The sequence below is a fragment of the Bufo gargarizans genome, chromosome 2, assembly GCF_014858855.1.
Source record: "Bufo gargarizans isolate SCDJY-AF-19 chromosome 2, ASM1485885v1, whole genome shotgun sequence".
Classification (NCBI taxonomy): domain Eukaryota; kingdom Metazoa; phylum Chordata; class Amphibia; order Anura; family Bufonidae; genus Bufo; species Bufo gargarizans.
In genome coordinates, this window is record NC_058081.1 from 304,847,170 (window position 1) to 304,871,902 (window position 24,733).

General features: G+C 45.1%; 1 protein-coding gene across 1 annotated transcript; it reads right to left on the minus strand.

The window, feature by feature from the left end:
• Positions 1-1,565: 1,565 nt before the first annotated feature.
• On the minus strand, positions 1,566-18,682 carry RAB21 (RAB21, member RAS oncogene family). The gene is made up of 7 exons (XM_044280436.1): positions 18,366-18,682; positions 13,600-13,659; positions 13,018-13,125; positions 10,158-10,221; positions 7,394-7,448; positions 7,211-7,299; positions 1,566-2,901 (listed from the first exon to the last, which is right to left on the minus strand). Exons 1-7 carry the CDS (start codon positions 18,510-18,512, stop codon positions 2,765-2,767), a joined length of 660 nt encoding a protein of 219 aa, XP_044136371.1. The 5' UTR covers positions 18,513-18,682; the 3' UTR covers positions 1,566-2,764.
• Positions 18,683-24,733: the final 6,051 nt, after the last annotated feature.

Consider the following 24,733-nt stretch of genomic DNA (forward strand, 5'->3'; position numbering starts at 1 on the left):
ACCCACTTTTTAAAAAGGACCAGTTCAGGTCTGAAGTCATTTTGTGAGGCTTACATAACAGAAACTACACCCCTCAAGGGGTTGTTGTTAACCCTTTAGGTGTTCCACAAGAATTAATGGAACTTTTTAATTTTTTTCCAGTTACAAAGCAAGGGTTAACCGCTAAACAAAACTCAATATTTATGGCTCCGATTCTGTAGTTTACAGAAACACCCCATATGTGGTCATAAATTGCTGTACAGGCACACGGCAGGGCGCAGAAGGAAAGGAATGCCATACGGTTTTTGGAAGGCAGATTTTGCTGGACTGGTTTTTTGACACCATGTCCCATTTGAAGCCCCCCTCATGCACCCCTAGAGTGGAAACTCCCCAAAAAGTGACCCCATTTTGGTAACTACAGGATAGGGTGGCAATTTTGTTGGTACTATTTTAGGTTACATATGATTTTTGGTTGCTCTATATTTCACTTTTTGTGAGGCACGGTAACAAGAAATGGCCATTTTGGCAGTTTTTATTTTTTTTGTTATTTACAACATTCATCTGAGGTTAAATCATGTGGAATTTTTAATTTTTTTTTTATAGAGCAGGTTGTTACGGACGCAACAATACCAAATATGACTGTTTGTTTCAGTTTTACATAAAGCCTATATTTATGATTTTTTATGTTTCCATAATTTTATAAAAAATTTTTTTTTTTACTTTATTTGGGGAAAATGACTTTACTTTCTGAAACTTTTACTTTTATTTTTGGGGGGGGGGGGGGGGGGGGGTAACATTTTTTGTCCCACTTTGGGGGTCTGGTTCCCTTTACAATGCATTCCAATACGAGCACTCTCATCCTGGGTCCATAAGGTGTTAAAGCAACTTTTATAAGTAATGGGCACTTGTTTTCTCAGGAAAATAATTTCTGAACCACAATTCCTTCTGGATTTAGGTCATTGTACTAAAAGCAGTAACAACTCACTGTTTTCCTGCTGCTCCTGTTCAAATATTTCCCAGGTCCTCTGCAGCCAGCAGTTGGCCAAGAGGTTACTTGCTGTATCAAGATGGACCAGGAAGAGGCGAAATGGGAGCAGCAGAGCATTAGTGAAATGGAGTCAGTCAACTCCCAGATCAGTTTTAAAGTAAGCTTACCATGGAAGGTAGGTGCCCCAAAACATCACCCATACCTTTCTTGTCAAAAATCCAGTCTCCTAATCCTGAGAAGTGCTTATTTTTATGCAAATGTTTTTTTTTGTGCACCATGGGCAGCCCTGTTTGGTGCACCACCACTCCTTTATAAAATTCCTAGAAGTTTGAAGCAACGAGAGACGCAGAAGCCAGACACACCTAATAAAAGTGGCCCTGCCCATGCTGGTATGTTTAGGGGCACCTACCCTACATGTTGGTATACTTCTGTTGAAACTGATCGGGAAGGTGACAGACTCCCTTGAAGACAGTATCACTTTTGTTTCATGTCCCCCTGATCCATTTTAAGAAGTTTAACCAGCCAGACAACTTTTTTAACCCATTTCTATGAGTGCATGAAGGCGAAGACGAAAAATAATTCACATGATTTCTATACAGATCGTTGACCATTACCTTTACTGTTTCTTTGTGAATTAAAACAAAAATTGATGTCAAACATTATTTCTCCCCCATTTCCCACAATCCCCCTGTATTTATCTACAAGTGTAGTGCAGAGAAACCCATCATACAAGTGAAAAGACATTTTCAGAGGAACCACAAATACCATGACATTCAGAACTACTTAACTGATGGTAAAGCTTCAAATAGGTCAGTGTTATTGTTAAGGACTTGAAAAGAAAATGTAAGAACACGCCGGAACTAAAGAGGTCAGGGGTAGTAGTATATAAAAATTAAAAAAAAGTTAAAGCCAATTATTTCAAGTTAATTTTTATAACAAGTATCATTGTTAAGCATAAATGATTTATTCTACAACGAATAATAGCAATTACATGGGCGGAGGGCCAATAGGTACCAAACAAAGTGCTGGTTCTACATGCTCCTCAAGGTGTATTCCTTACTCCAGAGTTGCAGAGTTTGATGAAACAAGCAATAGATATAATCGTATATACTGATCAGCGGGATTATGTTCCGGTGGTGTATGTGTAAAGCAATCGCTGTGATTAGAGCAAGTCCTAAGGACACGTGAGAAGAGTTAGCACATGACAAAGGTCACTTGCAGAACAGTGTTAAGACAACTTGCTAACGGCAATGTCATACAACAGTCTAGGACATATTTCGCACAGGGAAAGAAGGCAGATAAAATATTTAATATGTAATGCACATAGACCAGATTTGATAGAATTAACTAGAACCAAAATGAACAGTTAGACCATGTGAAAACCCTGCAAAAATATGACTGATATCTGCTGGGGAATGCTTTTTTTAGAATATTAGTTTTCCACAAAATGCAGCAAAGTGCATACCGTCCTAACAATGTACATAAGTTATTAAATAAAGAACAGGATTAAAAAGAATATAAATGAAGCTTTAAGTAGGTCTTTTCTACATGCATATTATTCTTCATTAAAGAAAAACCATATGTAAAAAGGCCATTGGTAATTGCTCAGTAATCAGCTGTAGAAAATGCCAATTCTGTGGTCACGCACTCCGACAGTATACCGCTTAGTCTCGGATTTGGTTACTTTATTTCCTCATTTAAATACTGTTAATTTCGGTTACCCCAATGGTAAAAGAATAGGTGACTTGGAATATGGCAATCTTCCTGATAGGACAAGTATCTGCTCAGTTCACACATTTATCCGGAACAGCATCCGCCCGCGCTCTGTGCCTGTGGTTCGTCATCGACAATCTGTACTCCTCTCCTAGACGCCCCTGACTGGCTTGGCCCGTTACCTTTGGCTCTTTCATCTACTTGTGCTGTTTCTATCATTCCTATGGAAATTAAAGTTCAATGTTAATCTATAACTTGGACACACTGCAATCCAGTAAAGTACATGCATCGTTCACATGGCGGAAAAATCCACAGCAAAATCTGCAGCATGATTACCCATTGCGTAAACTGACCTACATAAAAATGGATTTAAAATCCGCACACTCTGTAGGTAGCTTAGTGGTAGGAACCCATGCCACGCTGAGATACCTTGACGGTGGTGCAAAAGGGCTCCGCTGTGTTCCTGACAGGAATACATTGGCCAAAGTCTCAGTTCTTATCAGCTTGAGGGATTAGCCAGTGTTGTCAGTTGCACATCATTGTGGTGCACCTCTCGCAGGGATTTATGAAGATTTAGTTCCCACTAACAGTTTTTATATGAAATATGACCACCACAATGTAAAGTCATATACCGCAGGGTGCACTGTCTGAGGGGTGCTCTGATAAACTGAAAGGTTGCGGGGGGGGGGGGGGGGGGGGGGGGGGAATACTTCACTCCCAGATGCCCCAACAGTCACATTAAAATTGGAAATAACCCCCCCAAAAAAAAAATAAAGCACTCCAATTGCAGATTTTGAATTTGTGTGTGATGTGAATAAAGTTGACGCACAACTTGGGCGACTGAAGTGACAAAACTACCGTATTTTTTGCTTTATAAGACGCACTTTCCCCCTCCAAAAGTGGGGAGAAAGTGGCCATGTCTCTTATAAAGCAAATAGAGCAGTATGACTTGGCCGGCACATCGCAGGCCGTGCTGCATAGGCATAGCGGCCTGCAATGTGCCAGTGACATGTAAACAAGGGTGCTATAAGGGCCCGGAGCAGTCCCTGAACTTCATTAAGCCAGGCCCCAGTCAGAGCAGCCATCACATTTAAAGTGTATGCAGCAGCCCCTAGCAGTGCTGCTTTGCTAAACTAGCTGCAATTGCTCATCTGCAGTACTCACCATGCACGAAGGCCAGCAGCGCACATCACTCAGTCATGCTACGGCCCTACCCACTTAATTAATGCCTGAGTGAGTGACGTGCACTGCCAGCCTGCTGTGTGCATAGATCCGCCATAACAGTGTCCTCCACAGACGCCCCCCCACACACACGTTCAAAACCCACCAAAAGCACACCATTTGGTTCTAAATATTTTTTCTTAATTTCCTCCACAAACCCTAGGTGTGCCTTATAAAGAGAAAAGTACGGTAATTTTAATCTTAAGGACCAGTACCATTTTCCCCTCTGTGTTCCAGCAGTGATTATTTATATATATTTAACCATTTTGGGGTACATATGTATTAAATAACTCACTTATTTTTAGGGGCAACAAATAGCAATTTAAAAATTTTGTGAGGTTTATTTTTACGGTGGTGCCCGTTTGAACAAAATCTTATTGTGTTGCTGCATTCAAAGACCCAGGACGTTTTAATTTTTCTGACAATGCAACTGGGCGAGGGCCAATACAAGATTTCTCTCTAAGGATATCTATCGTTATTACTGAAGCATGTAACACGTATCAAAGATGGCTAAGAGTTCATCATGTTCCTTTCATGCAAGGGGGGGGGGGGAGAAACACACATGCAACAGAGCAAGTATGCTGTCTGACTGCCCCACATATCATCCTCCAGACTGGCTGAGTACACAGCTAAAGATGTGAGACTTATGTATATAGGGAGATATAGCCTTTAGAAATTGGGTTAGGAGTGAAATCAGTTGAAACCTGCCTTTAGCTGCCATCACTCCCAACTTTAATTCTAAATACTCCCTACCAGAAATTGGTGGCATACCGCTAGCTCTCTAGAACAGGGCCTCAAAGTAGGGGTGCACCGAAATTTCGGCGGCCGAAAATGCACCTAATCTGTTTCTGCCAATATTTTTACATATCGGCCGGAAATAGCGGGGAGGGACTGGGAGGAGGAGCTTGGGGCCGATGCGTTCACTGTGCTCCGGCCCCCAGCTCCAGTAGTTATAAAAAGTGTGCAATTAATACAGATTCTATTCATGAGGCCCCCCTCTGCAGTATTATATTCAATACAGCCACATCCTACTCACAGGGCTGTGCTGGCCGGCCAGACGAGCAGCAGCGTCACGACTGACGTCACATGCCTGCACCGCCTCCTTCATTCAGAAAGTAGGCCGGGCACATGACGTCAGTCGTGACGCTGCCGCTCCTCTGCCCGGCCGGCCAGCCTTAAGATGACAGCCCTGTGAGTAGGATGTAATACTGCAGAGGGGGCCTCATGAATAGAATGCTTATTAATTGTACAACATTTTATAACTACTGGAGCTGGGGGCCGGAGCACAGTGAACGCACCGGCCCCCAGCTCCTCCTCCCAGTCCCTCCCCGCTATTTTCTATTAATTGTACAATGGGGGGGGGGGGGGCTGTGGATGGCACTGTTATGGGGTGGGGGTCTGTGGATGGCACTGTTATGAGGTGGGGGGGGGGGTCTGTGGATGGCACTGTTATGAGGAGGGTGGGGGGTCTTTTAAAAGTATTTGGGCAAAAAGGCAGTTTCGGTTTCGGTCAAGGGGTATCCTGAATTTTCGGACCAGAATTTTCATTTCGGTGCACCCCTACCTCAAAGTGAACCAGGGCACACCGCACAAGCACGGCCACCCTCCATTCACTTCTATGGGAGTCCTGAAAATAGCTGAGCGCTAAGGGCTCTTTCACACGAGCGGATCCTGTGAAAGGAGCTTTCTGGAAGTAGAGTATTGATGATAGATCATTAATATTGCTTCATGCCTCTCTGATCTTTTTTTACTACAAAATCAGTGAGATAAAGTTGTCACTGTGATTTTGTAGTAAAGAGATCACAGAGAGGCACGGAGCGTTGTCAGTCATGTTAATGCTCCGTGTCTCTGCTGTCCAGAACGGGGCTTGTTTCTTTCACACAGTGGATTACCTGCACGGCATTCGCTCGAGTGAAAGAGCCCTTAGCGCTCAGCTATTCCTAAAACTTCCATAGAGGTGACCATACTTATCTATGAGAGTTCTGGAAATAGCCAACTGCACCCACCCGTATGCATATCCTAGAGATATGACACCAATGTATGCCCTTTAAGGTAAGTGACTGATGAACATGATGTCACTGGCCTAGGAAGAGGCTACTGTACTTACTGCAGTGCCATGACCTCTTTAAATGGCTGATGAGTGTAGTGCCAGGCTTTGGAACCCCACTGATCAGATATTGATGATCTATCATCAATACTCTACTTCCGGAAAGCTCCTTTAAGAGTTTGAGGGATCCTGTCAACATTTTCTTTCCACCAATGTGGCTTCATACCCAACAGTAATAGGCTTGTACAGATGCCCCTGTCTAAACTGTCCCTTGCTGCACTTGGTTTAAATTGAAGTTATAACGTAGAGCTCACTGCATGTAAATTACCCTAAAATAGTCATGTGGGTGGTACCAGTCTCCCAAGGAGTCATAGTTGTGGCACGAATGACATCCCAAAGGCTAAGGCTGGGATATGTTGTTACAATCCAAGGCCAGTACACATCACTTCACTGTGGAACTGGATTGTAGTTACATATCCTAGCAAGTGTGACCCTTCAAGGGGGGTGGGGGGAGTTTACACTTTATGCTCCATACAAACCTATTACCATGAGGTATAATGTTATGGTATAACTTAGGGGTAAAAAAAAGTGTGACAGAACCCCCCCCCAAAAAAAAAAAAAAAAAAAAAAAGTTTCATTTTAAGATGGCAGAGTCCCTTTAAGTCTCTTAACCTAACAGTTTTACATTGGAATGGCTTTTTCTAAAATAAATTCCCTAGAGCATATAGATGTGAAAAGGAGGGGTACCATTAGCCAGAAAGAACTGCCACAGTTGTGGCAACAACTAACGCCCTTGCTGATTGGGAAAGGGTACTTTCCCATTAGCTGGAGGAGAGTCCGGCAGGTGAACAGCCTGTCAGATCTGACTATAATGGGGACGAGGGCAGAGTTCCAGCAGCGGCGCACGGCGAGAGGCAGCCGGACTAAAACTACGACATGCAGTACTTTTAGTTTGGCTGCCGCGCCACCAGAACTCCTCCCCCCCCCCCCCTCCTTATAGTCAATGGGGACAGAGTGGCAGTCTGGGGGCACGCGTGAATTAGCGTCAGGACAGATCCGACAGGCTATTCACCCGATGGAACAGCCTGCCGGACTCCCCTGCCACTAGTGTGAAACTAGCCCAATACAAGAGCACACCATTAATTTGAATGGCCACTATATAGCGCTATATAATTTTGCTGGGTCAGCCTGTTGCAATTAACCTTTTAGAACAAGGAGAAACTGCCTGTAACGACACTAGGAAATTCACCCAGAATACCTACTTTTACACAGATCAAGGAATAACTCTTCAATTCCCTTATTTTGCTTGGCTGAAGTATGATAGTGCTTTGCACCCACAGATTCTGCATACCTGTGAACAAAAGACCAAAAGCAAGGAATTCACAAAGATTCACTTAAAAGATAAAAAAAAAAAAAAGGAAGTAATGAAATTATATTAAACATACGCTTCTGCTTCTTGAACAGAGACATGTCTCTCTTTTTCCAAATCTACTTTATTTCCTGTTTGAGAGAAGGAAAAAGAAAAAAGGCTGTACTGTGATAAAAATCATTACATAAAGCAAGGACTTTTTTTTCATGGAATATGTTTTATTGCCCTCTGATTAACTTTTATTAAGGGCTCATTTACACAACCGTAAATTAGTGTCCGCATCCATAATTGCGTTGTGTGGCCCTGCAAAAAAAAGATACGTGTCCTAGTCTTTCCTGCAATTGCGGGCAAGAATAGGCATTTCTATCAAAAGGGATCACCATTCTGTTCTGAATGTGCGCGGCCGGTATCCATGTTTTGCTGATCTGCACTCTACAGACTGCAAAAGAGATCTGGTCCTCTGAATGAGCCCTAACTCTTTATTCTGTAGGTTGGTGCAATCACAGCGATACCCACCAATACATCCCCCCCCCCCCCATCTTTGATCCATAATAGCAATAAGGAAAATGTTTAATGTTACCTCATTCTATAAGCCATAATGTGTTTATTTCTTAGTCAATGTATTTTTTATTTTAAGAACACCATTTTTGGGTGCGTATAAATGATTTGCTAACATTTGCAGAGAAAAAATAAAATAAAATTATAATATATATATATATATATATATATATATATATATATATATATATATATATATATATACATACACTTTATTTTAGGTTACTTCACAAACTGATTGCTTCTATGGTGCTTTGGTGTACTCCGTATACCAAAGCATTATTCATTTCAGGAACAAACCAGCAGTCAATTTACAGTATAAGCCTATTAAGCACAGCATAGTAGGCATATAGCATGGCAGGCTTGAGGACGTTAGGCACTGAGGGAGCCGCCATCCATAGGGTTAATGCTGCAGTGCCCTGCTCGGTCTTCCCTGTGGCGGCATTTTGCAACTTCAACTACTGTTTATTAATGGTGCAGATCAGATGCCGGGGGCTGTAGTCGTGAGCAGTCTACAAGCTGCTGATACATGGCAATAAAAAAATAAAAAAATATAATCTAGCGTTGACACCTTGTTAACAAAACCCCCACATGTACAGCAAAGCAGTGCAATCTGATGTTTCCATAATTTATAACCCCTTAGTGGCAGGTATATAATAACCCCTTAAAGGGGTAGTCAGGCAATTTCACGCCAACCTCGTCCACCGTGTATGGGATAACTAATAGATCGTGGGCCAAGCATGTGAACAAGAGGCTACATACCATGCAGGCCCCCTGATCAAACAGAATGGCAGGTTGAGCATGCGCACATCTGCTCCAGTCACTGTTTTGCTCTACACCCAATCTCCACGCACATGCCCTACCTGCCGCTCCATTTCAAGAGCCAAGTCAAAATAGCCCTTTAAAAGGGCTCTCCAGCCCTTCATGCTCACCTACTGCACGTCGCATCGTCCCAGTGATCTACCAGTATCTGGCTTGTAAACTTCCAGATGAGGTCATGTGTGCTAATGCAGCAATGACTGGGAACATCGAAGATCACAAAACAGAGCCCGGAACCCCGAGAAGATCAGTGGGAGAACAGGGCCAAAAGGCTGGAAAACCCTTCAAGAGAAGCAGTCACAACTGTCATACTAACTACTTCAATTACCCATGTAAGAACTGTGGAGCATCTACTGGACACTGGCAGAATGTGCAGGGACATACTGCCATCTGGTAACACCATTCAACCCCAAATTTCCAGGAGGAATGACAATGCAGATTTCTAAGGACAAAATTGTTCCAGAAAACACAAGTATTTACTAAAAAAGGACATGCCAGGATGTGGAAAGGGCTGCAATCCGTGGCAGAAAAATCTGTAGCAGTTCAGTGGCCGAAAACAGGTCGTTTTTGGGGACAGATTTCTAATTTGGTGGAGAGTATTCACAAGCATTTTAGGTTCAGGATTTAGAGTTCTTGGAAGCATTGGTCACTTTTTACCATCCAGCCCTGAGCAGAGAAAATTCTGAAGAGTTTCTGGTGGCAGAAACGCTGCCAAAACAGATTCCAAATATGTCTGCTTCCCCATTGACTTTAATGCAAATTGGTTTCCGTGATGGAACCAATACAGATTTTAATTGTGTGAACAGCCCCTCAAGGGCCAAGCATTTTTTTTTCCATCCCAGTCTTTCAAAAGCCATCCGCTTTTCATATCTCTGTTGGGGTAGCTTAGGATGAGTTCACATCTGTTAGGTGGAACAGGCCCCCCCCCCCCCATTGTTTCTTTGGGATTTGCTTATAAATGACAAGTGGGATAATGGTAATACCAAGTTGTATTTTTATATATTTTATCTACTTACTGCACAAAATAAAATAGGTGTTAGTTTTTCTATATTCTGACAGTAATAATGTTTAGACTTTTCTGTCCGTGTATGGGGCTTGTTTGGTTTTTTTTTTGGTACCATTTTTTTTTTTTTTTTGAGGTTGAGTGACACACTATGCGTTCACTGTGCGGATTTTATGGTAATTTTTACTACTAATAAAAGGTTTTCTAAAGCCATTTGTACTTCTGTATTGCTTTGCATTAATCCTGTCTGTGTAAAGCTGTCTATTAGGCCCTGCCATACATTCAAGGGGGAGAATACGTCCAAGGGTATCTTCACAAACAACAGATTTGTTGCAGGCATACAGATACTGTATTGACCCATAGAATTATACCGGTGCAGTATTCAGAACCTGTTCATTATGGATACTACCGTGTGCACAAGGCCTTTAACTCAAAAACAGCCATTTAAAACGATACCTACCTACTATACATAAACAGATTTCATTCCCCAGCATTTTCCGCAGTTCCTTTACCCAATTTTTTACCTGGAAAATAAAAAGATCCATATAAAACATGAACAAAAACTTACTGACACCAAATAATTAAGTGTGGTTAATAAAGAAGTTGTCCCTTTTGGTTATTTATGGCATAACCGCAATATATGCCATAAATGTCCATCAGGTGAAAGTACCAGCTCTGGGATCCACTCCCGTTTTAGAGCAGGGCACAAAATGTGGAACCCTCACCAACTGGACATTCATGGCATTCCCTGTGGATATAACATAAAATGTCCAGATCAGACAATCCCTTTAACATGCGTGGGATTGTCCATTTTAACAGCCCCAACTTGTTTGAAGAGTCCCTTTAGAAGCGGTGGCTCAGTGGTTAGCTATGGTGTCTTGCAGCGCTGGGGTCCTAGGTTTGAATCTAACCACGGACGTGGGTTTCCACCTAGGGTTGGGCGATATACCGCAGTATTAAAAAAAAAAAAAAGCGATATGAAGAGTTCTTGTACTCGTGCAAATGTCCCTGATACCTGCTGGCCGCTTGCGGCGGCGCTCTTAACAGTTTGGCCGGCGTGGGGGAGGGAAGGAATTCTGTGACTCGCATTCCTGGCACCCGACCTCTGAGAGGACTCTGATTGATCTGCGCAATTAACCCCTCAGGTGATCACAACGTCCTCTCAGAGGTCGGGTGCCGGGAATGTTCTTAAGTCCTTGCATTGGTGGCAGTGCGCACCCCTCCCTCCGCAGTATTAATCATTGGAGGCCACAGGGTCGTCCTCCCCATCATTGGTGGCACTGGGCAGTTCCGATCGGAGTCCCAGCAGTGTAATGCTGGGGCTCCGATCGGTTACCATGGTAGCCAGGACGCTACTGAAGCCCTGGTATGTTAGTGAGCAGCATTATACTCACATGCGCCGTGGCCGCTCCTTCTCATTAGGTCTGTGCGACGCATTGCTAATGCTATAAGCACAGACAGAAGGAGCGCCCAGCGGCCACGGCGCACGCGAGTATAATGCTGCTTACTAACTTACCATGGCAGCCAAGGCTTCAGTAGCTTCCTGGCTACCATGGTAACCGATTGGAGCCCCAGCATTACACTGCTGGAACTCCGATTGAAACTGCCCACTGCCACCAATGATGAGACGACGACCCTGTGGCCTCCAATGATTAATACTGGGGAGGTAGGGAGGAGGGGCCCCACTGCCACCAATGAATTGGGGGGAGGAGAGAAACGGATGAACCTGTGGCCTCCAATGATTAATACAGGGGAGGGAGGGGGGCCCACTGCCACTAATGATTAATACTAGGGGGGGTTGAGTTACCAGAGGGGGCTGATAAGAGGGAGAGGCTGGGAGGCACATGAGGGGCTGATCAGAGGCTAGGCGCTGTTTTTTGGACTTTTGGTTGGTCAGTGGTCACAAAATAAGTGTTATTTAATTGTTATAATTGGTATCGGTGAGCACTAAAAAAAAAAAAAAAAAAAAAAGTATCAGGACATCCCTACTATAAACCACTCGTTCTGGTACAGAATTAACCCTGTAATGTTTTTGTTGTTACTAGAAGTCAATTGACTAGTTACAGATATCCGGAATGGTGAAAAAAATGACATAAAAGTAGAACAATTAACGAGACGTGTGGCTGCCCCCATCGTTATCGTGGGAATATTTTTGATATTGTCAAACCCCATTTCCTCCAGGTACTCTGGTTTGCTCTCACACTCAAAAAAAAAAAAAAAAAAAAAAAAAAAAACACAACAACTTGCAATCTGCCACCAAAGTACCGCTTTAAAGGGGGTTGTCAAATATTACATTCTTCCTCCACACCTTTTAATAACGTTTATTCACTCTTTACAATTGCGGACAAGATTAGGCATTTTGTATTATAGTGCCGGTGATGTGCGGTCCGCAAAATGCGGACTGCACATTGCCGGTGTCAGTGTTCTGCGGATCTGCAAAACACATACAGATGTGTGAATAAGGCGTGAGGGGACCCTCACTCTGTAGATAGGTGTATATCAGACAGTTATGGCATGTGAATATGAGGTGTAATCAGCCCATTTTAAGAGGACCTGTCACCTCTCCCGACATGTCAGTTTCAGTAACTACTAATCTTATGACAGTCGTGCCATTCCTGCTAGAAGTCTACAAATTAATTACCAGCAGTCTGCAGTAAAGGTACTGCTGGATGTTACCAGCAGCAGGTGTGTGACTCTGCCCAATCAGTGCTGCTAGTGTCAGACTGTGCAGGGACTCACCCCCTACTTGTAAAGGGTCCATTCACACATCTGTAGTGCATTGTGGATACGAACACCCCTGGCTGGCACCCCCATAGAACTGCAATTGCGGACAAGAATAGGACATGTTCTATTTTTTCTGGAGCCTCGGACAGGAAGATCGGGGTCACTCTCCGCGGAGAGCAGATAGTTTGCTGTCCGCATCCATTCCATCCCCCTAGAGAATGAATGGGTCCGCAACCGTTCCACAGAACTGCGGAACGGGTGCAGACACATTCACGGACATGTGAATGGACCTTAACACTCATCTTTACCCTTACTGCAGACTGCTAGCAATCCATTCATAAACTTCCTGCAGGAGTAATACAGGAATGGCACAACAGAGTCATAAGAACAGATGCTCCAGAACTGTTATTACATGGGGACTGCAAAGAGTTACTAAAATGGGCATGTTAGAAGAGGGGACGTGTCCTCTAAGCTGAGATCAGTGCATTATCAAAACTGTCCTAACAAACAGTCACTTCCCTAACCCGGACAAAAGCACAGGTCCGGGTTGAGCAATGTACACATGTAACAGCCTTGTTAAGTAGGCCAGGGGGTACCTTTTGGAAGGAGTCCTCATCTGTGATATCGTACACTAAAATAGCCCCATTAGAGTCTCTGTAGTAGATTGGGCCGAGTGCGTGGAATCTCTCTTGACCAGCCGTGTCCTGTTGTAAAGAGGTGTCGATTACAATCCAGGAAGAAGCAATAGGTGTCACACCAAGTCATTCATCTGGAAGGTTTCTAGTTTTCTAAAACATTCATCCAAAGCTGTAACATTAGCTTATCCACTGTAAATGCTGTGTGAACTACTCAGCATCTAGCACTGTGAATGGGGAATACATGCTATATTATTACACCAACCCCTATTTTATCCCAGAAATTGCCAACAAGATCATGCCTTCCTGCCACCTAGAAGATATACTGCCCCAGTGGACGAGGTCTTCTGATGGTACATAGCCGTCTTTTCCAAATACACACTGAGGAAAGGCCTCCTATCGTTTCTGCTAGACGACCCTATCACTATGTCTGAGGCATCCAGGACCCAATGAGACTTTGCAGGGCCATTCTTGCCCACAGGTCTCAGGCCATGTGTTGTATCCATCATGAGCCTCTCCCTTCCTATACAGAGAAATACATACCCAAATCGCAAGGTTCACCCTTTTCCCTCCAATGTTCAACTTCTTTGTAAGGAAGGATGCCTGAAATTAAAAACGGAGTCACAAGAATTAATCAAGTGCCAACAGTCTAAAAAAACGACAAGTCAAAGTAAGTAATACTGCTCACAAGATAGTACCAATTTTTATTTATTTTTTTACATTTTTCACCGTATAAAATACATTTACCCCCTATCAATGCTCAACTTGCAGCCCTCCAGCGGTTGCAAAACTAGAACTCTCAGCATGCCCTAATAGCTGTAGGCTGTCCGAGCATGCTGGGAATTGTTGTAGTTTTGCAACAGCTGGAGGGCCGTAGGTTGGGCATCCCTGTACTACCTGTGGGTAAGGGATAAATATCCACTGTGGGGAAAACCTGGCCATACACACGAGAACTGACTAGATGTCACTTGAATGGGACAGAGCTGCACACAGGCTGTATGACCAACAGACATGGCATCACAGGCCGAGGACGCAGAACCCAAGTGCAGTCACCTCTTCAAACAGCTGAGGCTACTTTCACATTAGTGTTTTTTTGCGGGTCCGTCGTGGATCTTCAAAAACGCTTCAGTTACAATAATACGACTGCATGCATCAGTCATGAACAGATGCAGTTGTATTATGTCTTCTAGAGCCATGACGGATCAGTCTTGAACACTATTGAAAGTCAATGGGGTATCAACATTACTCATGTCATTGCGTACTTTTCTCTGTAAAATCTTATTTATTTATTTTTTTTTAAACAAAAGTCAATGGGGGACGGATCCATTTTCTATTGTGCCAGAGAAAACAGATCCGTCCCCATTGACTTACATTGTGCGCGAGGACTAATCCGGCTTGCTCCGCAGCAGCGTTTTTCTGTCCACAATGGGGACGCAACCAAACTGAACGGAATGCATTCTGGTGCATTCCAATTAGTCCGTTCAGTTTTGTCCCCATTGACAATGATTTGGGACAAAACACAATCGCTTTCCCCCGCTATTGAGAGTCTATGACGTATCTCAATAGCGGAATTGAAAACGCTAATGTGAAAGTAGCCTGACAGGGCTGTCGGGAGCTGGACACCCACTGATCAGATACTGATGAGCCATCATGAGGATGGGCAATTGCCATTTAAGCGCTGGGGTTTGAGCTTATTGTCTCATGGGCATTTAACCACAGAAGAAGAAGAAGAAGAAGAAAAAAAAAAAGTTGTATAGACCTATAATCCAACGGGACAAAAACTTTTCATAATAGATTAGTCATATCTGCCATGGAGACTGATGACGCATAAGCCCGATTATTTGGGGCACCGCACCCTGCGTTTCTGGCTTGTAACCCTCTATGAATGAATGCAAAACAGATAATCACAAGTGTGTTTAGCAGATATGACGGTAAATTAGGCAAATAATCGTTCAATTGAAAGATCTGCAAGGTCTGTAATGACATAAAAAAAAAAAAGGCATTCATGGTGTACAGGCGAAAGCTGTGAGACAACATCTTGTGAATGCCTTATGACTCCCACTCCTATCATGTATGCCGCCTGCTGACCAGCAAACAATGCCAGGATCGGACATGCCTGTTAGCAGGACAGCTCAAGACTAAAGATAGAAATACAGCTCTACAAGGGGATCCTAATGGAGCAGGATTACTGTACGACACCATATTACGGTGCGAACACGCAATCTGATGGAACAGTCATCCAGGATGTGAGACCAGCAGGTCACAGAAGTGTATGGATGCCTTTACTAGAGCTTTACTTATGTCAATTCAGTAAATGCTAGAAAACAAAACCGCTGCTCACTTCCATCCTCACTGAGCCCACACATACACGCCAGCTGTCGCCCCAGTCTTTATTATGCAGCAGTGCCGCCATCATGGCACTATCACTGAGCAGTGATGCCAGGAGTATGGCATGTGCCCGGTGACGCTGCTTGGATATAGATTGGGAGCATCAGACAGCCCCTGAAAGGGTTAATCCAGGAGGTTTCAAAATAGTCAGGGGAGCACAGGGCTTATAAAACAAAGAACTAATCCGTACTCGCTTGCATCAGGTCCCCCCCCCCCAATTTCAGGACTGTGGGTCTGGTCTCTGTCAGACAGGAAGCAAGGCAGTCACGTCCACTACATACTGTATATGACCACAGTTGTCACATGTCGGGCAGCAACCGGAGTGTTGGCTGCGACAGGGACAAGACCGGAGACTCTGGAACGCAGGGACCTGTTGCAGGTGACTAAAGCTTAGCAAGCCCCTTTAAAACACCCGGACGCCCCTTTAATGGTCAGGAATAGAGTCAGCAGTGTAAAGCACCAGCACACTGCAGCCTATATACAGTGAGGAACAGAAGTATTTGAACACCCTGCGATTCTGCAAGTTTTCCCACTTAGAAATCATGGAGGGGTCTGAAATTCACATTTTAGGTGCATTCCCACTGTGAGAGACAGAATAAAATAAAAGAAATTCAGGAAATCACATTGTATGATTTTTAAATAATTTATTGGTCTTGCACTGCTGAACATAAGTATTTGAACCCCTGATAAAATCAGTGTTAATATTTGGTACAGAAGCCTTTGTTTGCAGTTACAGAGGTCAAACGTTTCCTGTAGTTCTTGACAGGTTTGCAAACACTACAACAGGGAATTTGGCCCACTCCTCCACACAGATCTCCTCTAGATCTGTCAGGTTTCGGGGCTGTCGCTGAGCAACACGGAGCTTTCAGCTCCCTCCAAAGATGTTCTATTGGATTTAGGTCTGGAGACTGGCTAGGCCACTCCAAAACCTTGATATGCTTCTTATGGAGCCACTCCTTGGTCATCCTGGCTGTGTGCTTCGCGTCGTTGTCATGTTGGAAGACTCAGCCACGACCCATCTTCAACGCTTTGACTGAGGGAATGAGGTTGTTGCTCAAAATCTCACAATAAATAGCCCAATTCATCCTCTCCTTAATACAGTGCAGTCGTCCTGTCCCCTTCGCAGAAAAGCACCCCCAAAGCATGATGTTACCACCCCCATGCTTCATAGTAGGCATGGTGTTCTTGGGATGCAACTCATACTTTTTCCTCCAAACACGACACAAGTTTAGACCAAAAAGTTCTACTTTGGTCTCATCTGACCACATGACTTTCTCCCATGCCTCCTCTGGATCATCCAGATGGTCATTGGCAAACTTCAGAGGGGCCTGGACATGTCATGACTTGAGCCGGGGAACCTTCCATGCAGTGCACGATTTGAAACCATGACTGCGTAGTGTTCTACCGACAGTGACCTTTGAAACTGTGGTCCCAGCTCCCTTCAAGTAGTTCTGGGCCGATTCCTCATCTTTCTCATCATCAGTGATACCCCACAAGGTGAGATCTTGCAAGGAGCCCCAGTCTGAGGGAGACTGACAGTCTTTAGCCTCTTCCATTTTCTAACAATTGCTCCAACAGTTGATCTATGGTCACCAAGCTGCTTGGCAATTGCCTCGTAGCCCTTTCCAGCCTTGTGGAGGTCCACAATTTTGTCGTCTCTGGTGTCTTTTGACAGCTCTTTGGTCTTGCCCATGGTAGTAGTTCGCGTCTGACTGACTGGGGTGGACAGGGGTCTTTAAAGGGAACCCGTCACCTTGTTTATACATATAAAAGTAAAAAGGTACCTCCAAACTTGTCTTCGAATACTCTTTTAAGGGATGCATCCATAATTTTATCAGCACCCCCCATTCCGAATATTTGGCCCCCAGAATGCTATCCCGCTGTCTCACAGTGGGAATGCACCTACAATGTGATCAGACCCCTCCATGATTTCTAAGTGGGAGAACTTGCAAAATCGCAGGGTGTTGAAATACTTCTGTTCCTCACTGTAAGGCTACATGCACACAACTGTAAAAAAGGATGACTTTTTTGCGGATCCATTGTAACAATGCCTAAAACGGACAATAGGACTTTCCCTATTTTTTTTTTTGCGGAGCTACAGAACAGACATACTGATGTGGAAAGCACACTGTGTGCTGTCCGCATTTTTTGGGGACCCATTGAAATGAAAAAAATAAAAATAACACAGAACGGACACAAAATACACTCGTGTGCATGAGGCCTATCAGTGGAGGAAATCTCCCTTTATCTCCAGCTTTTGATAGCGCAATAACTGCTCACCAAGTGAATGACACAGCAAACAATGAGCAGCTACCACCTAAGCGAGGGCACTTACAGAACACCCCCACTGGAGAGGCCCTGTGTCCACCCCAAATGTGTGCGAAGTAGTACACCGACTTCTAGACTCCAGCACGGAGGTAGCCGGCGGCACATACCAATTGTCACTGCCAAAATCTGCCGTAAAAGAGTGACACACTGCCATTAGGGCACATGGCACAGCCCTACCCCCTCCAAGCTGGTAACATTGATCATAGTGCAGTGACACCAGTCTGACGGGGCAGGATCAGTCCAGAAAAAATGGAGGGACCCTTTAAAAATGTACTTCTTAGCCCACACCAGCTAGAGAAAAGGTAAGCGAGTATTTAGGTAGGGATCAGCTGCTGTGAAACTACAACTCTCAGCATGAAACTCCCACTAAAGTGACGGTGGGAGTTGTAGTTTCCCAAGGGCTGTAGTACCATATTTTATAGGGTCCTTCTCGGGGTACAAGTCACAGAGTGCCCCCCAATGTGCCCACCTGGAACACAAGTGGGCAAGCTCCAGGCTCTCCATAGCCCCTCCAGCAGACATGCCTGGCATGAGGGGTGCCCTGTTACTGGTAAACACGGGGACGGCGGCCATGACACACACAGAGCTCGCACCTGCAGGGTGGTGATGTGTTTGTCGTTGAACTTGTTCTCACAGTAGCGCAGCACTAGCGACGTCTTCCCTACACAGCCCTCTCCGAGCAGCACCACCTTGAACGAGTACGTTTTGCTGCCCCCAGCTCCGCCTCCTCCAGCCGCCATGGACACCAACGTAGCGGGCGTGTAGCCTGCACTGAAGGGCAAACGCAGCCCCGGAGAGCGGCCCTGTCTCTCCTGACGGTAGGCGCACCGACAACTGACAGGCCAAGCGCTCCTAGCCCTTCTATCCGCCTCCCTCTAATGGCGACTTCTTCCTCTTACGTCACTCTCCTCATCACGTGGTGTCAGGGAGCTGCTCGTAGAGGTGGACATGAGGAGGCGTGGTCACGTCGTTCAGGGGCGAGGCCATAGAAGGGGCGTGACTCTCCGGGCTGTTTACTGGGAGTCTCTATTGACTGGCTACTGACGTCAAGCTGTGTTTAGCGCGCATGCGCAGTGCTGGCTGGCCTGGTGCTGCGTTCTTTATTCATGAGTGTGTGCGATGTGTATGCTGCTGGCACAAAGGAATCGAAACTTTAGTAAAGCAGAGAAATCATGAAGTAAAGGGGTAACGTGGTGGCGTGTTTATCGCCCTCCAAATTCAGGAGGCGACGTTAGTCTTGCCAAATGCAATCATAGTATAGATGTGGGCACAAGAAGGAAACTGAAATGAAAACTTGGTCCATTCTTGGCAAGTTTTGAGAACAGAGACTCTGATGTGTGTGCGCAGTACAGAATTTTTAGTCTTTTCCTATCCATTTATATGGCACCCTTGCCAACATCTAAATCACAAACGACGCGTATAACCCCCCTTCCCATACTAGAAAGACCTAAATGCAGACCCCCTAAATAGATACAGACACCCAGACCCCATAAACTAACATAGACCCCAGGACTAGATCACCTAAATTAATATAGACCCCCCCCCCCCCCATTATACAGACTCCCAAAACAAAAAGAGACCCCAAAGCAGACCCCCTAAAAATACAGACAAGACCACCTTAACAAATACTGACAGGATCAGAATACATGCTCCAGATTAGAACTCTTAAAGGGAATCTGTCACTAGCAATTTATCCATGTTTTATAAAGTACCTTTTTTCCATCTTTATTGTTCTTTTTATTGTGAGTCTTGTCATTTCTTCAAAAAAAACGCTTCTTCTGATATGCAAATGACGCTGTAAGGAGCCCAGAGGGGCGTTATTCTTTCTCCACGGTGCCCAGGAACGCCCCTCTGAAGTGCCGTGCTCGCCTAAATTTTAAAACTAATAACACCTCCAAGTTCAGCTAAATCGCCTCCCAGAGGCGCGGCTAAGTGCTTAACACCCCCACCCCCCCTTCTCAGCACCGCGCTCTGCTGCAAACACCCCGATCCTCCTCTCGCCGGCATCCCAAATCCCGCGCAGGCGCAGTGCCGGCGATCGCCTGCGCTATGATGAGACGACTGACGGCACTGCGCCTGCGCGGGATTTGGGTTATCACCGGCGAGAGGAGGATCGGGGTGTTTGCAGCAGAGCACGGCGCTGAGGAGGGGGGTGTTGAGCACTTAGCCGCGCCTCTGGGAGGCGATTTAGCTGAACTTGGAGGCGTTATTACTTTTCAAATTTAGGCGAGCACGGCACTTCAGAGGGGCGTTCCTGGGCACCGTGGAGAAAGAATAACGCCCCTCTGGGCTCCTTACAGCGTCATTTGCATATCAGAAGAATCGATTTTTTGAAGAAATGACAAGACTCACAATAAAAAGAACAATAAAGATGGAAAAAATGTACTTTATAAAACATGGATTCATGAAAAAAATTTGGGGTAAATTGCTAGTGACAGATTACCTTTAAACGAATGCAAATTGGGGGTCCCCTACAAAGAATTTTATAGTCAGCATATCACTACATTATTGAGAACTTTAGGCCTCATGCACATGACCGTGGTGTGTTTTGCGGTCCGCAAAACACAGATGGCGTCTGTGCGCGTTCCGCAATTTGCGGAACGGCACGGACAGCCTTTAATATAAATGCCTATTCTTGTTCGCAAAGCGCAGACAAGAATAGGACATGTTATATTTTTTTGTGGTGCCACGGAACGGAGCAATGGATGCGGACAGCACACGGAGTACTGTCCACATCTTTTGCTGCCCCATTGAAGTAAATGGGTCCGCATCCGAGCCGCCAAAACGGCGTCAGAGAATGGCATACAATCAGCGCATGCGCAGTTTGGCTCTCCCTGTTCTGAGATCCACTGCACATGTACTTTCGCCAGTCCATCCAAGAGATTTCAGGGCCAGGCATCGGAGCAGTGAGGGTGTCTCATCCTGTGTTACCATACTTTATAAACTTGAAAAGCTGAAAGAGGGACAATATCAGTGGCGCAGCATTTATGTTTTTACACTAAGCCATACCTCTAATTCTGCCCAATTCCTATCTATACACGCCCAATCCCCTTAGAGCCTCCACACAGTAGTTATTCCCTCTTAGTGCCCCCACACAGTAGTTAATCCCCATTAGTGTCCCCATACAGTAGTTATTCCCCCTTAGAGCCCCCATACAGTAGTTATTCCCCCTTAGTGTTCTCATACAATAGTTATTCCACCATAGTGCCCCCATACAAGTTATTCCACCTAAGTGCCCCCACACAGTAGTTAGTCCCCCTTAGAGCCCCCATACAGTAGTCATTCCCCCTTAGTGTCCCCATACAATAGTTATTCCACCTTAGTGCCCCCATACAGTAGTTATTCCCCTTAGTGTTCCCATACAGTAAATATTCCCCCTTAGTTCCCCCAGACAGTAGTTATTCCCCCTTAGTGCCCCTACACAGTAGTTATTCCCTCTTAGTGCCCCCACAGAGTAGTTATTTCCCCTTAGTGCCCCCACACAGTAGTTATTCCCCCTTAGTCCCCCCACACAGTAGTTATTCCCCCTTAGTCCCCCATACAATAGTTATTCCTCCTTAGTGCCCACATAGAGTAACTTTTCCCCCTTAGAGTTCCCATACAGTAGTTATTTCCCCTTAGTGCCCCCACACAGTAGTTATTCCCCCTTAGTCCCCCATACAATAGTTATTCCTCCTTAGTGCCCCCATAGAGTAACTTTTCCCCCTTAGAGTTCCCATACAGTAGTTATTTCCCCTTAGTGCCCCTACACATTAGTTATTTCCCTTTAGTGCCCCTACACAGTAGTTATTTCCCTTTAGTGCCCCCACACAGTAGCTATTCATCCTTAGTGCCCCCATACAGTAGTTATGCTCCATTTGTGCCCCCACACATTAATTATGTCCCCTTAGTGCCCTCACACAGTAGTTATTCCACCTTAGTGCCCCCACACAGTCGTTATTTCCCTTAGTGCCCCCATACAGTAGTTATTCTCCTTAGTGCCTCCACACAGTAGTTATGCTCCCTTTGTGCCCCCGCGCATTAATTATGTCCCCTTAGTCCTTCCACACAGATTTATGCCCCCTTAGTGCTTCCACAGAGTTGTGCCCCCACATGGTGATTATTCCTCCTTTGTGCCCCCACACAGTAGTTAGCCCCTTCTTAGTGCCCCCACACAGTAGTTATGCCCCTCTTACAGTGGTGCTGCCCCCTTAAAGGCTATGTACACCTTTGGGGGCAATTTTATTATTATTATTATATATTGTATTGTACTCATTTTGAGCTAAAATCATGTTTTCAGTTGGTCTTTATTAAAAATATGAAGTCCTTTTTTCTGTACAAATCTGGTATGCTCTAGTAGCAGCCTCTGGATTTCTATCTTTTCTGTCAGAGAGCGGAAGCGGAGGGGCTCCTTATCGCCACTGTCTGACATTATAAACCATCATTATAGTTCAGTTCTTATCTTACTGATAAGGATGTGGCTTACATACCGTAAGTGTTTATGACCTCTTAGTAGTTTAGAAATAAGGTTTATTACATGACCAGCACAAAGTAAAAGTACCAGTCACACAGCTAGAAAAATAGTTAACTCTTTTTAAGAGAACGGCTCAATATTTTTATTAAAGACTAATGAAAATAAGATTTTTTGCCAAAAATGAGTAAAATGCAATCATTAACATAAATTGCCCCTAAAGGTGTACATAGCCTTTAATGTTTATAAAATAAAAAGATACCTAGCCTCATTTCCCCAGTGATCGAAGCACAACCTGCTACAGCAGCAGGTGCGATGCAGTGCAGTGAGATGAGTGCATGGGCTAATTCCCCAGCCTGTGCACTCCTCCTCCTGATTTTCGTGCATTGCACCTGATGCTGTGGAGAGCGCAGGCCAGAGAACAGTGAAGCAGGGAGCTCAAGGCTTCCTGCTTCACCATTGCATTCAACTGTATCTGCATCTTCAGGACGCAGATACAGTTGAAATCAAGACATACCGCAGCCATCACGGGACAGACAACAAAATTCAGGACTGTCGCACCAGATCCGGAACAGTTGGGAGATTTGATGTTACAGTCCCCAGGCCCAAAGTGGTCTGCAGCCAGTTGCTTTACTCAGGGCAGTATCCTCACTAGGGATGAGCACTCACTTCAGAAGCAGGCCTAGTCAGTGCCAGCAGTCCAGAGCAAGATGACAGCATAGTCAGCAGTCCATCACAGCCCCATGAAATCTCAAGGTTGCTAACTCCGCTCCAACCACAGATCCTCCTCACTGCTAACTAAACAGGTGTGCCTCAGCTCAACAGACATACACAATAGCTGACTAACCACAAGGTGCCACTGCTTCTCCTTTTTATGGCCTAGCCCGACCTAGGAGCAGCCCATGCAGTGCAACGCTACAGTATCTGCACGTGTGATCCCTGCCCTCAGCCAAGGCCAAGCCCTTAAAGGTGTTGTCCACTTTATTTATATTGATGACCTAACCTCAGGATAGGTCATTGTCAGGATCACGGACTTTGATTCAGGATGGGAGCCTGCAGGATCACGCTGCATCGCCCTCTGTCAGCACTCCGTCATCCGAAACTAATCAATCTTAGCTCCCACCTCTCGTCATATCAGGCATATCGTCATATCAATATTCACGTCGCTGGGCGACGGCTACAACTCTCCCGACTCAAGATCCTGCGCATGGCCCATTCAATCCTCTGGGCACGTCCTCCGTCCAATCTTCAGCGCATGTGCCCGGCCAGGGTCACATCGCGCCTGCGTACAGAGCGCTGCAGCCTCTGCTTTATGCGCATGCGCCGGGCACTTGAGTCGGGAGAGTTGTAGCCGCCGCCCAGCGAAGTGAATATTGGTGAGCTGGGCGGGGCTTCAAAATGGCAGTTGGGAGCAGCTGGCTGGGCGCATTTTGAGATGAAACGCCGCCCCTTGGGCAGATTGGTGACCGGACAAGCAGGTTATAAAACTTTGCATTTCGGTATTTATAAGGTGGACAGGGGGTTTACTTTGAGGATTTTAATAGACTTTATAAGACCTGTACTGACATATATATACCTAAATATGCTAATTGGGCCTGTCAGTGTCCCTTTAAGTAACACCCAAGTACACTCTACAACTGCTAACATTCACAGGTTAAGGCCTCTTGCACACGAATGTGTGCTGCCCATTGCCGTATTGCAGACCGCATTTGCAGATCCGCAATACACGGGCACCGTTCCGTGTGTATTCCGCATCACGGATGTGGACTCATTCACTTCAATGGGTCCGCAAATCCGGAGATGCGGAATGGTGTGCTATTGAAGCACGGAATGGAACCCTACGGAAGCACTACGGAGTGCTTCCGTGGGTTTCGTCCAGTACTTCCGTTCCGCAAAAAGATAGAACATATCCTATCTATTTGCGGAACTCAGAAGACAAAAGGAAAAAATAGGAATGAGCAAGACAAGGAGGGGCGCCAAGAATGCCTGGGGGAAGCAGCAGGGGGAGATTCCGGGGAAGTCACAGAGTGGTGAATTGGATAAGTGCGGCTGCTTCACACTGAACAACGGTCCGTCTGGCGGATCGTAGTATGCAAGATTCGTGAGGAGAAAAAAGGAAGAGTGGTGGAGCGCCAAAGGTAAGTTGGAGAAGTAAAAGCTGTATAGATTGGACCAGTCAGAAGAAGAAGAAAAATTCCCTTAAAATTCCCAGGTTATATAATTAGACTGGTAGGCGGTGCCTCTTATTATATAGTTATCAGATAACCACTATATAGTGATCATTTGTAAAATATTATCAATGATTAAATAAAGTGCTTTAATTAAAATCAAAAGCAAATCAATTTCCAGAATTAATTTCCAGAATTAATAGCGGATACAAACAAATCAAAGTTGTTTGTGTATATAGACCCATACGGATCCCATACACTATCACAGGTACTCACTTCACCAGGGAGGGGGGCGCAAGTTAGATGAGCTCAAGACACTTGACCCCTGCGTTGCTGTACAGCC

Coding starts and splice junctions, on each gene's coding strand:
- RAB21 (XM_044280436.1), bottom strand. CDS start 18,512: ATGGCGGCTGGAGGAGGCGGAGCTGGGGGCAGCAAAACGTACTCGTTC. Junction 13,126..13,599: donor GGGTGAACCTTGCGATTTGG/GTATGTATTTCT, acceptor TCTTTACAACAG/GACACGGCTGGTCAAGAGAG. Junction 7,449..10,157: donor AATCTGTTTATGTATAGTAG/GTAGGTATCGTT, acceptor TCTCTCAAACAG/GAAATAAAGTAGATTTGGAA.